At 47.4% G+C, this 13,933-nt stretch overlaps 1 protein-coding gene across 3 annotated transcripts in view; it reads left to right on the forward strand.

Annotated features, from left to right (window-relative positions):
- Positions 1 to 524: 524 nt before the first annotated feature.
- LOC310846943 (peroxidasin homolog) overlaps positions 525 to 13,933 on the forward strand; it is a 78,168-nt gene continuing 64,759 nt past the window's right edge. Inside the window, exons 1-2 of one of the 3 annotated variants that reach the window (XM_083744108.1) lie at positions 525 to 629; positions 4,271 to 4,373. In XM_083744108.1, coding sequence (XP_083600234.1) covers positions 4,321 to 4,373 — 53 coding nt within the window. In that variant the 5' untranslated portion in view covers positions 525 to 629; positions 4,271 to 4,320. Of the gene's footprint in view, positions 630 to 1,250; positions 1,444 to 4,039; positions 4,374 to 13,933 lie in introns of those variants that run through there. The other 2 variants (XM_083744107.1, XM_083744106.1) reach the window with 2 other exon arrangements.

The following is a 13,933-nucleotide window of genomic DNA, read 5'->3' on the forward strand; positions in this document are numbered from 1 at the left end:
CACTTTCTTTGCCACTGAAGAAAAAAGCTGTTCTGTGAAATATTTGGTTTTGACTCCTTAATCCTCAATTGAAATGATGTCTTAAGTATCGTAACTGCATTTGCTAGCAGAATCATGCACCGATGACATTAATCACCCAAACACTTGTTGGAGGGCTTCAAAAGAGTTTTCTCCAGATCAGTTGCAAATTAGCTAGGCTGCTGTTTTTGGCATCCATCTGTTTCAGGAGGAGACAATGGAGAAGTGCCCCTTTGTAAGTGAAGTTAAACGGGTGGATGATTACAGTGCCTGCAGGGGCTGTAGAGACCGATATGGGAGAGACATGTTTTGTTGCAGCTGGGGCAGAGGAAGGCATCCAGCTGTGCTGCAGCAGCTACACCATGGTGTTTCTTCTCTCTGTGCTCCTCCCGGCACTCATTCCTCCTTTGGTCACTGCTGTGGATGCACAACCTGACGGTTTGTCTCGAGGCACTGCAGTCGTCTGCAAGGGATTCCCACAGGGCAGGCCTGATGCCTCCAGCCTTCATGCCACGTCTGCATACATCTTTATAGCACATAGTGGGTCTGTCAACAGGCCTAGTGCCTGAAGCCAGCTCCTTGGGGAGCTAGGTGGCCCATTGATGTCACAGGTAAGTACTCAAAGTCTAGAAGGTAGATCTTTACATTGATTGGCCCAGCAACATCTGGGCAGCGCCAAATTCCTCTACAGGTCAGGTATGGGGAATCTGTTCCAAGTGTTGTTGGACTACAACAGGGGTCAGCAACCTTTTTCAGCTGTAGGCCAGTCAACCGTCCATCAGACCATGTGGGGGGCCGGACTATATTTTTCGGGGGGGGGGGGACGAACGAATTCCTATGCCCCACAAATAACCCAGAGATGCATTTTAAATAAAAGCACACATTCTACTCATGTAAAAACACCAGGCAGGCCCCACAAATAACCCAGAGATGCATTTTAAATAAAAGGACGCATTCTACTCATGTAAAAACACGCTGATTCCCGGACCGTCCGCAGGCCGGATTTAGAAGGCGATTGGGCCACATCCAGCCCCATGGCCTTTGGTTGCCTGCCCCTGGACTACAACTCCCATCATACCTGGTAATCTGCAGGACCACAGCTTCCACATCCTTACTATATGGGCAGCTAGGCTTCTTTGGCCTGATGGTTGCATTAACCCTTAGTCAACCTCCTGGGAACCCTGTATTTGCTATCTCATGCACACCCCTCTTAGGCAACAGCTCCCTTCTCAGATTATCACTCCCTCGCCACTACTAGAGATGGGGCAGAAGTTTGATCCAATTCACACTGAAAGCTGAAGCAATCACATTTGCACTTTTTGAAACAGAGAACTGAAGCACTGCCAACCTTCGATAATTCGTAGTTCGCCAAATTTTGTGATGTCGTTCGCCAGCCAAAGGATGTTTACAAAAATGCATATACAGGTGAAGACAACACAGAAAAAAATAGCATGTTGAGGGGGGAAACTTGCAAAAATCCATGCATTAGTAAAAACTGCATACAAAACGTGCTTAGGAGAAATTTGCACTAAAATACAGTACTGAAGATTTTCCACGAGGATTAAAAATAAATCACAAATTGAACATTGACGGTGATCGATAAATGATGGAAAATTTTAATGAATGGTGGGATGCTCTTCATGAATGCGTCCAACTCTGCCAGGAACCCAGTGAGGTTCTTTGCTCCGACAAACACAATTAATTAATGTTAGTTAATGGCCAGAGGCTGGCCAAGTGTGAATAACCCCTGAAACTCATGACGGCTGCTCTATTTGGCACTGGTACAGCCTTAACTGGAGTAAATTGTCTGGTCTGGGTCACCGCATTCTAAGGAAATTTGGGGCGGGGGAGTAGGGGAGACCAAGTGGAGGCAACTGAGGGCTTAGAACAGGCACCCCCAAATTTGGCCCTCCAGATGTTTTAAAACTACAACTCCCATCATCCCTAGCTAACAGGACCCCAGTGGTCAGGGATGATGGGAATGGTAGCCCCAAAACATCTGGAGGGCCAAGTTAGGGGGTGCCTGGCTTAGCCATAGAACATTTAGAGCCCAAAGCCCACCATGGAACCCGGGATGGGCATGGTCAGTTAGTCTGGAGCCAAGATGGAATCTGGGTAGAGCCTGATGGTTCTTGCATGGATAAACATCTAGGAGCACGTTCCTCCCCACCTTCCAACCAAAGACATGGGGCTTCAATCTCCACAGCAAAGCACTTAATTCCTCCCCCCCCCCCCCCCCGCCACATACTGGGTGAAGAAATTCTCTCTCCCATTTCAGAATAAGAGCAGGGGAGTTGAATCCTGTAGGAGCTATCAAGAGCCTTCACCTGCCGCCCTCAGATGATGATGATGATGCCCCACCCATCTGCTTGGATTGTCCCAGCTACTCTGGGCGGCTTCCAACATATATAAAATAATGAAATCAAATCAGGTATCAAATTTGCACCTCTGTGGATAGCTCTTCCTATTATCTTTTCACTGGTGCATGTTTCACTGTTGGTTAAGGGCCAAAGGTGCTTGAGTTGACATGCCCAGCGTGCTAAGAATAAGAAGAAAGAAAGAAAGAAAGAAAGAAAGAAAGAAAGAAAGAAAGAAAGAAAGAAAGAAAGAAAGAAAGAAAAGAACAGTGCACATACACACTTGAATCTCCAAAAACCAATAGCTCAAATGGGAACATTAGGCAGCTTGAATAGAGCAGGATTTATCCCCTGCCAACAACTGATGGTAAAGGTAAAGGTACCCCTGCCCATTCAGGCCAGTCTTGCCAGACTCTAGGGCTGTGCGCTCATCTTTCTATAGGCCGGGAGCCAGCGCTGTCCGCAGACACTTCCGGGTCACGTGGCCAGCGTGACAAGCTGCATCTGGCGAGCCAGCGCAGCACACGGAACGCCGTTTACCTTCCCGCTGGTAAGCGGTCCCTATTTATCTACTTGCACCCGGAGGTGCTTTCGAACTGCTAGGTTGGCAGGCGCTGGGACCGAACGACGGGAGCTCACCCCACCGCGGGGATTTGAACCGCTGGCCATGCAATCGGCAAGTCCTAGGCGCTGAGGTTTTACCCACAGCGCCACCCGCCACCCGATGAGTGGATATTAAATCCTGCTACCTTGGCTATGGGAACCCCTTCCCTGCTGGGAACATGTGTGTGCAGCCAGTGCAGGATTTAATCCTGTCCTCCCAACCAGCTGAAGGTCAGGTAGATGTGGTTTGAGTAAAATGGCCTCAAGATCCAAATTGAAGTCCCTAGTGGACCAAGATTGGCCCATGAACCAGAGTTTCCTAGTCTTGCTTGCTCTAGAGTTTTCAGAGTCCATCGCTGCTTATCAGACTGAACATGGCGGTTTCAGTGGTTCGGCCTAATGAACCCCTAGCCCAGGTTTGAAAAACCGATGGCACTCTAGATGCTGCTGGTCTGGTGTTGCCATCAACCCTGACCATTGGTTGTGCTGGTTGGGGTTTGTGGGAGGTGGATTCCAACAACATCTGGAGGACCAGAGGTTCCTCACCACCCCTACAGCACCAGGCACTCCCAGGAGGTCTCCCCTCCAAGTACTAACCTGTCTGGACCCTGCTTAGCCTAGAGACAGGTACGCCCCCCCATGTCATAGCAGTTTGGTGCACCTGCAGGATGCAAGCCCTTGTGGAAAGTGCTTCTTTTTGTTGGTGATGCTCTGGTGAAAGAGTACACCAGCCATTAGCAGTGTCTCTAGAGTCTGCTACATCTGTGCTCCAAGGGGGGTGGTGCCTTTGCCCTTCCACCATTGCATCTCTTTAGAAACAACGGCTGGGTCTCCAAGCCCCCTCTGCAAAGCAGGCTTCTCTGTCCTATCCCACCACCCCCTTGCTGATCTTTGGGTCCTGAGACCCCGCCTGCCACCCAGGGAAAACGAAGAGTTCCTGCTAATCAGGCTGGGAGCCAAGGCAGAATTAATGAGGAATCTGCTGTGGAGAGCAGAGCCCAACTGGGGTCGCAGTTTGATTTTCGGATGTTGTATGTGCATCGTAAGCTGGGAGGGTGGGAGTTGGCCTGTCAGAGTGCCTTAACTTAATTGGAAACATATGTCCGTGTGTGTCCCCACCTCCTCCGTCCTCCCCCCTTCTCCTCCTCCCCGTCCCTCAAGGCTGGGAGATTTCCGTCTGCTTCTTTGCAGCTCAGAATCTGGGGAACTTAACATCCCTGCAAACACCATGCTGGGCAGAGCCGCAGGCCTCCTCCCCAGCATCTACCTGGTGCTTCTCTTACCTGTCTCAGCCAGCTCCTGCCCCAGCCGGTGCTTATGCTTCAGGACCACAGTCAGATGCATGCATTTGATGCTTGAAACCATCCCTGAAGTCCCACCACAGACCAATGTCCTGTAAGTACCACTTTCCTTTGGCGATTCTCCTCTGGGTGTTAAACTGTGTGCGCCAGTTTAGCGGAGTGCCGCTAGAGCCGGGTTTGGGATCCGGAAGGTGGGAAGGTCAAGTTCCACCTCTGCCACAGACACGCAGTGTGGCCTTGGGCAAATTACTGTCTCGTGGTTGCAGTTCCTTGCCTCTACATGGGAGAGTGGACCTACTTTGGGGAGTTGTTGTGGCACCCAAGACATTCACATTTCTGGAGAAACTATTGGAAATTATAAGTTCCCCAAGGTTGTGGTGTGTGTGTGTGTGTGTGTGTGTGTGTGTGTGTGTGTGTGTGTTATTGGTTACAAAGCACTGGAAGTTGCTTTGCAGAAAAGAATTCTGCAAACGGGGAATGAGCAAAAGCAATATTATTCCTACGGCACAGTTCATGCACTTGAGAGCAGAAGCAGGAAAAGAAAAGGTCTCTGTCTCCAAGGAGTTTACAGTCTGCCGTTTCACATGGAAAGGAGGGAAGTCAGAGCTTAACAAGGGAAGAATGTGCAGAAATGCACTCACCATGTTTAGGTTTTGCTGCAGACCCCGGGGTGGGGGTAGTTAAGCAAAGGATTTGCAGAAAGGAGATGTTTGGAGGATGTTATAATATAGCATGCACTTTTAGCGTGGAAGTGGATCTTTATGTGACTTGAAAGGTGGCTTGGGATTCGTTTGTTCAGAGCATCTATTTCCTTCCAAGTGCTTACTCCATATCCTGGTCACAGTCCCTCGCTCATATGCTTTCAAATGTGGGGATTTAAAAGTGGGGGGCCCAAGCAGGTGGCCTCATCTTAGCAACCTGAAATGAGATGTCAGCTGGGGGAGTCCCTCCTCTCCCTTGTTCCTTGGAGTGTGTTTGTCTGCGTTTGTGTGAGTTGAAGGTAGACAGTTTCACGTGAAAACGACACAGCTGTGATTCCTGCATTGCTGGATGTTGGACTTAGATGCTCCTTTGGGGCCATTCCAACTCTATAATTCTGTGACAGATGCCCTTGTGCATCTCCCATATATTTAAATGCATCTCCTTGTAAAGAACTTTTGGGAAGATTGTGCCCAAAGTTTTGATGCTGCCGGGCTGGTGTTGGGTAAAATCCTATCATCAGAATAGCCTATCCCTCCTGCGGAAAGTGGAAAACTGCTCTGTGTGTGTGTGTGTGTGTTCATTCGTTCAACATAACACCAGTCTTGCATTTCTAAAAGCAAACACATGTGCTTTCTAAACTTCTTTGCACTTTCAATGTTCCAGTTTCCTTTATCTTTAAGCCGCAGCTTAACGTTCGGAGGGTGGGGTGCAGACAGAGCGAATGAACACAGTCCTCATTGAACCAACTTCAGCAGAAATATACAGGGGTACCTGTGTGTAAATCTGCAAAATTCCCAAATGTCCACTGGATTGGGTGTGACGTGTGTGTGTGTGTGTGTGTGTGTGTGTGTGTGTGTGTGTGTAGCTGAGGAAGTCCATGCAAAGTGGCTGGGAGAGGGGAGCAATGGGTGAAACTGACACGGCTGGAGAGGAAGGAAGTTGCCTTAGCAAGTCTGGGTTTGAGTCTCAAACTCCCAGGATGAAAGCACAGGGTAGGGGGCGGGAGTGCATTTCTATTGCCGACCAACATCTGACAGAAGGAAAGTAGGTACGCTTGTTTTCAGCTAAATGAACAAAAAGGTCCATAGTATAGTATCAGGGAAGCCACATCCAGGGCGTCTGCCAGCCCTTTTTCAGAAACATTAGCTGTAAGGCGCACGTTTCAAGCTACCAAGTGTTCTTCCACATGCTCCTGGCATAGATGTGACTGTGGACTTTCTTGTTTTGCATTTTTTGGTTCAAGGTTTGTGTAGCATCTCAGTCCTCTCTTTAAATACAGGAAACTCTGCCTTATGCAGTCTCAGCCAATTGGTCAATCTAGCTTGGTACTGCCTACACGGGCTGGCAGCAGCTCCCTAGAATTTTCTGGCAGGGAGTTTTTTCCAGCTCTGTCTGGAGACGCTGGGGACCGAACTTGGGATGTTCTGCATGCAGGGCAGATGCCCTACCACTGAGCCACAGCCCTTCTGTATGTTGGGAGAAGCAATAGCCCTGAACAGTAGGGGAGGCGAACTTGACCCCAATGCCAACCGCACATTTTGCTGATCTATCGAATCAGCATTAAACACTGTTTACAAAAGGCTGTTGTAGGGACGCGGGTGTTGCTGTGGGTTAAACCACAAGAGCCTAGGACTTGCCAATCAGAAGGCTGGTGGTTCGAATCCCAGTGACGGGGTGAGTTCCTGTTGCTCAGTCCCTGCTCCTGCCAACCTAGCAGTTCGAAAGCACGTCAAAGTGCAAGTAGATAAATAGATACTACTCTGGCGGGAAGGTAAACGGCATTTCCGTGCGCTGCTCTGGTTCGCCAGAAGCAGCTTAGTCATGCTGGCCACATGACCCAGAAGCTATACGCAGGCTCCCTCGGCCAGTAAAGCGAGATGAGCACTGCAAACAACCTCAGAGTCGGCCACAACTGGACCTAACGGTCAGGGGTTCCTTTACCTTTACCCTTTACAAAAGGCTGTCAGGGGTAAGTCCTCTGTTTGAAGATTTCCATTTGTTTTTTCATTTATATACCACCTTTATCTTCCGAAGATCTCAAGGGGGGTGTACACGGTTCTCCCCATTTCACCCTCGCAACAACCCTGTGAGGTAGGTTAGGCTAAGAGATGGTGACTAGCCTAAGGTCACCCAGTGAGCCTCATGGCCGAGTGTGGATTCGAACCCTGGTCTCCTGGGCCCTAGCCGAACACCCTAACCATTATGCCACACTGGCTTTCATTATTATCATTTATTTACAAAGTGCTGTCTAGACCAGGTCTGATTTAAAGAATAAGGCACCCCAAGAAGGCCTTGTAGTTGCCCATCATTCCGAAGCACCTGGGCAGCAGACTGAGCAGTACGCTTAGTTATTTATTTCATACAATGAAACACCAATTGAATGTAAAAAAAAGGGGGGAGAAAAGAAAAACCTCAAAAAGTTTACCAAAAAATGCATTTTTCACTTGGCATGTGGACCCCAGTATAGTGAGATGCATTATATTCCTCTTCAAATCATTATTTTATTTCTTTATATACTGCTGTGTCATTAAAAACCACAACGCCAAAGTGGTTTACAGCAGTAAAGTAAAGGTAAAGGGACCCCTGACCATTAGGTCCAGTCGTGACCGACTCTGTGGTTGCGGCACTCATCTCGCTTTACTGGCCGAGGAAGCCGGTGTACAGCTTCCGGGTCATGTGGCCAGCATGACTAAGTCGCTTCTGGTGAAACAGAGCAGCACAAGGAAACGCCGTTTACCTTCCTGCCGAAGCGGGACCTATTTATCTACTTGCACTTTGACATGCTTTTGAACTGCTATGTTGGCAGGAGCAGGGACCGAGCAACAGGAGCTCACCCTGTTGTGGGGATTCGAACCGCCAACCTTCTGATCAGCTAGCCCTAAGCTCTGTGGTTTAACACAGTGCCACCCGCGTCCCTACAGCAGTAAAACCGTGCAATAAGAACTATATTAAAAAGTTAAAGTCAGATATTAATTAGCCATTACAGACAGTGGCTTAGCATGAGTGACATTTCGTCATCAGTTCTCCAAGGGATTGCTGTAACTTGGATTGTGTACATTTTTGTTCCAGGGACCCTGAAGTTCCTTAAAAGCTCACCAGAAGTTTCTCAGTAGGGAGGGAGGGATAATTGAGAAGGTGTTTCCTGAAGATGTTTGCAGAACATCTCCTATGGGTCCCTTTTTTTTGGCAATTCAAACTGCAGGTGCAGGAGGGAGAGCAAGCCAGATTGAGATGCAGCAGCGGTGGAGGAAATGGTTAAAGCCCCTCTAACGCCACGCCAGGATTAGGTCCCAGTCTGAATTAGGACCCCCGCACTTGCAATCCCCTCCCGCTTTAGTCAGCATGGGGCATAGCTCATTATCAAACCACAGAGCCTAGGGCTTGCCGATCAGAAGGTCGCGGTTCAAATCCCCACGACGGGGTGAGCTCCCGTTGCTCGGTCCCTGCTCCTGCCAACCTAGCAGTTTGAAAGCACGTCAAAGGGCAAGTAGATCAATAGGTACCGCTCCGGCGGGAAGGTAGACGCGTTTCCGTGTGCTGCTCTGGTTCGCCAGAAGCAGCTTAGTCATGCTGGCCACACGGCCCGGAAGCTGTACGCTGGCTCCCTCGGTCAATAAAGTGAGATGAGAGCTGCAACCCCAGAGTCGGCCACGACTGGGCCTAATGGTCAGGGGTCCCTTTACCTTTACCTTTTTACCCCACGCCAGGATCCCATCAGATTAGGTTCCCCGCGCCTGCAATCCCCTCCCACTTTAGCCAGCATGGGGCGGAAATTATTATCAACAGCGCCTCCATGAGTCAAACACTGGAATGACCTGCAAACCAGTACAAATACTGTGAAATCGTACAAACACATGTAAATTTCAGTGGTACTTCGGGTTATGAACTTAATTCGTTCCGGAGGCCCGTTCTTAACCTGAAACTGTTCTTAAACTGAAGACCACTTTAGGTAATGGGGCCTCCTGCTGCCGCCGCACCACTGGAGCACAATTTCTGTTCTCATCCTGAAGCAATGTTCTTAACCCGAGGTACTATTTCTGGGTTAGCAGAGTCTGTAACCTGAAGTGTATGTAACCTGAGGTACCACTGTACTACAATTTGCACGTGCTCAGCGCCTGACTAAGGAGCAGGAGAAAAGCCTGTTGTTGTTATAGGACTGAGCCTGCATATGTACTATATACATTTAGAGCACACACACACACACACACACCCCCCGAAGAATCTTGGGAACTCTAGTTCACCCCTTACAGAGCTAGAATTCCCAGCGCCCTTAACAAACTACAATTCCCAGGGTTCTTTTTTTTCTGGAGGGGTGCTTTAAATGTATGCTGATCAACCGTGAATCATCCAGATACCCACCAGTGGACAGCTGTCCTGATGTACAGCCTCCGTTCACACAGAACGTTATAGCATGGGCCAATAGACTTGTGTGACTCCTCAAATATCCCCCAGACTCCTTTACACCACCCAACCATTCTGTGGCAGATGCCTGTGGGAGTTCCTTGCCAGAAAAGTCAATGTGGGAAGCCAGAGAAAGTCTGAACACCACTGTCCCCTGCTCTCATAACACCCCCCCCCCTCTGCTCCTGCCAATTTTTAAACGTCTTCCTTGGAGAAGCAGTCCGCTCAGAGTTTGTATGCAAAGCCGGGTCAGGATCCTCGATTCTGTGGCCGCATATTATTCTGGTTTCCACGCATGTCCTGCCCCTTGCAGCTGGAACATGCAGAGGTCCTGGCTCCCACTGCAGACTGAAGCCAGCAACCCGCTTAATGAGAAATCCCGCTTCATCCCAAAACAGAAAGGGCAAATGGACAGAGAGGTCAGTGCTGAAAATATGTGATGGATATGTGTTGGCTGCGGCCTGTTCCTCCGGAGCAACAGCAGCCCAGATGTGATCTGGCAGGACGGAGCCAACAGCTTGCAGAAAAGCAACAGCTGTGGACCGTTTGTGCAGACAGTAACTTTCGAACCAAGTAGGTCTTCGGCCATTTGTCTCGTAGTGTCACATTTGGGTGGTTTTTTGTTGTTGTTTTTAAAGTCCAGGTTTAGGGATATATGGAAAAGCGAGGAATATCCGGCTGGAAAGGTGGTGGTAACTCATAGATCGTACACTGGTGAGATGTAGAAATTAGCCCAGGAATGGAGAAATTAAGAAGAGAAAAGCATTTCTCCTTCTCTCATAGCACTAGAACCCATGGACATTCATTGAAACTGAATGTTGGAAGATTCTTTTTAAAAAGAATTATTTCTTTTTTTGAATTTGCATTTTATTTATTTGTTAACATTCTTATATTACATCGGTAAACATTGTCATATTACATTACAGGACTTACTATAATTTCCAACATGTATACAAAAATTAGATACAAATTCTATATACCTAGAAAAAAAATGAAACAAAAAAAAGAAAGAACAAAGAGAAGAAACAAAAAATCATATGCATACCAAAACACTAGATTTCCTGTCTTTCCCGTTATATAATCCTTTTTTTTACAAATGAATGTACTCTCATTATTGTATATTTCTTTACATATTATCCAATACATATCCAATTTCTCAACTCAGTCTCACTCCAGCGTCAATAAAATGCCAGCATAGATAGTGAACCTTTACTGTATTTTTGAACATATGCTTTATATCTGTCCCATTTTTCCATAAATTTTTGTTTTGAGTTGCCTCTCAGGGTATTTGTTAACTGTGCCATTTCAGCAAATTCTTGTAGCTTGTAATGCCAGTCCGTTATTGTCGGGGCTTCTTGTTCCTTTCACCCCTTTGCCAACAAAGTCCAAGCTGCGGCCGTTGCATATAAAAATACCTCCCTAAAGGCCTTCGGGATGTCCCTGCCAACAGAAATGATGGAAGATTCAGGACAGATGAAAGAAGATTCAGGAAAGATAAACTATGGAACTCACTGCCACAGGAAGCTGTGATGGCTACCTTTAAAAGATTGGATAAATTCATGGAGGAGGAGAGGGCTCTCGATGGCTTTGTTCTGCCTCCACGATTGGAGGCAACAAGGCTTCTGAACGCCAGTTGCTAGAAACCACAAGCAGAGAGAGGGCCACTGTGAGAACAGGATGCTGGATGAGATGGGCCATTGATCCGATCCAGCAGCCTCTTTTGTGTTCCTATCGTTTTATTCCCTCATATGTTACATGCAGAAGTAGACTAAGGTCTGGTTTGTACATGCCCCTCCATACAGAGCCCATTTGCAGAAACGTCTGAATTATTGCTGTGTATGCACATCCAGAAAGGGACGTGGGTGACGCTGTGGGTTAAACCACAGAGCCTAGGGCTTGCCAATCAGAAGGTTGGTGGTTCGAATCCCCGCCACGGGGTGAGCTCCCGTTGCTCGGTCCCTGCTCCTGCCAACCTAGCAGTTCGAAAGCATGTCAAAGTGCAAGTAGATAAATAGGTACCGCTCCGGCGGGAAGGTAAACGGCGTTTCCGTGCCCTACTCTGGTTCGCCAGTAAAGCGAGATGAGCGCCACAACCCCAGAGTCCCTTTACCTTTACCTTTTATGCACATCCAGAATTTCCATTAAGGCCCTCAAAATGATGTACACCACCCTTTGACAACCCGGCACTCCCCAGGTGTTTTGGACTATAATTCCCACGAGCCCCCCGTCAGTGTGGTCAGTGTTCAGGGATGATAGTATTTGTAGTCCACAACAACTGTGCTAAGCAGATCCTTACTATTCCCTGGGGAATAGGGAAACCCAGATGGGCAGAGTAATAATAATAATGTTGTTGTTTAGTCGTTTAGTCGTGTCCGACTCTTCATGACCCCATGGACCAGAGCACGCCAGGCACTCCTGTCTTCCACTGCCTCCCGCAGTTTGGTCAGACTCATGTTTGTAGCTTCGAATACACTATCCAACCATCTTGTCCTCTGTCGTCCCCTTCTCCTTGTGCCCTCCATCTTTCCCAACATCAGGGTCTTTTCCAGGGAGTCTTCTCTTCTCATGAGGTGGCCAAAGTATTGGAGCCTCAGCTTCACGTGCCTCTCATTTATTTGTCTGACAAATAAATTATTATTTTAATTTCTCTATTGCTGCGTTGAATATTTCATTCCAGCTAAGCGTTAACCACAAGCAGGGTGCTACAGCTGCCCTGTATGAAACCTTCCCCCTTTGATAGTCCTTCCTTCATAGAGCAAAATAAAAGTGGAATGGTACAGATCCGATGTACGGGTGATAATAATAATAATAATAATAATAATAATAATAATAATAATAATAATTCCCATTTTACAGATAGGGAACTGAACCTGCAAAAGCATATCTCCTGCCCATAATCACCCAGCATTCTCCCTTGGCCCATTATACATCCAAAGGTCTCTTCCATTTAAATACATCCTTTTTTTTTTTTTTTTTTGGCCTTGCTGTTACCTCAAAGTACAGAAAATGTTTTACTTAGAAATAATTCATTTGCAGTTGTGGAGTTCGAGAGCCTGACGCTGGCACGCAGCCACCTCCTGTATTCTGGCCCCTTCTTTGGCTCCGCTAAACCTTCTAATTAAAATCAGGTTCTTCCCCTGCTGTTCAACCTGTGCATTAAACTAACCAGATAAAAATAAAGACAAGGTATGTGTGTGTGCAATGCGGGGGGAGAACATGGAGATGGGAATTCACTTAACGTTACTTAGGAAGTTTCTCTCATCATTCATTTATTTGCCTTCAGTTTTGGCTGCGCCAGTCTGCATGAGGTTCAGGGTTGCAATGACTGCAGTAAAACTAAGTCCAGACTGTTGCTGATTTGCAGGTGGGATTCACTCGCATACCGGTGAATTAAGCTTGTGCGATTAAAGAGGATTTGGCACTCTTGCAAAAAACAAGCCTGCTTCCAAAAGACAGCACTCAAGTTATTTCCAGACTACCTGTTAATTGAGCAGGGCCCGTTTTGCGCAATTTTTTGCCAGGAGGCAAACTCAGCTATTCAGTGGACATATAAATTCTGATTTGATTGCAGGGAGGTTAGACAATGCTGTATTGAAAAAAAAAAATGTTTATTTATTCATTTTTGTTTTTGTTCTTCTTCTTATTATTATTATAGTAGCTAATTATTATTATTTATTATTTATACCCCGCCCATCTGGCTGGGCCTCCCCAGCCACTCTGGGCGGCTTCCAAAAGAAATGTATTTTCATTACATTTATATTCCCCTTTTATTCCAGGAGCTCAAGGTAGCATATATATTTCTTCTCCTCCCCATATTATCCTCACGACAACAACAACCTTATGAGGTGGGTTAGGCTGAGAGTGACTGGCCCGAGACCACCCAGTGAGCTTGATGGCTGAATGGGAATTCAAACCCCAATCTCCAAGGTCTGACACTTGTTGCAGGAAACCCCCCCCCCAATCATTCAGTTTGTACAAACTCGACACACAAACTCACACACCACATACGCGATGCTTCTGTTATAAATTCACAGAAAATCACCTGTACATTGGATCTGTACCGTTCCACTTTTATTTTGCTCTATGAAGGAAGGACTATCAAAGGGGGAAGGTTTGATACAGGGCAGCCATAATCCCTCGAGCGTACCAACACGTCTGTAGGAGCCCTACGCAGTTGGCATGCCAACCTTGATGGTCCTAGACAGAAGACCATCATGCTCACAAAGAACCTGCATATGAGAGTGGATTCAGCATGGAGTGGAACAAAGGGCAGCGATCAGCTCTTCCCTCTGGGGACAGGAAACTGCAAACTCCCCTTTGTCCTCTGGAAAGTACTCATGGGGAGGGGGAAGGTGGAACCCTCCAGGTGAGAAGACACTCAGGTTACCACCACAACTCCTCCCTCAACCCCTCCTTTTTGTGATGTGTCAATGATATAGTCATGATGTAGTTCTAGGAGTGTAGTTGGGGGATTAGTAGCTAATAAAAGTTGGGGTCTCTTTTTGTTCAGGGCTTCCATCTTGTTTCACCTGGTGGCAGGTGGGAGTCCTG

This window comes from Podarcis gaigeae (assembly GCF_964106915.1).
Source record: "Podarcis gaigeae genome assembly, chromosome: 6".
Taxonomy (NCBI): domain Eukaryota; kingdom Metazoa; phylum Chordata; class Lepidosauria; order Squamata; family Lacertidae; genus Podarcis; species Podarcis gaigeae.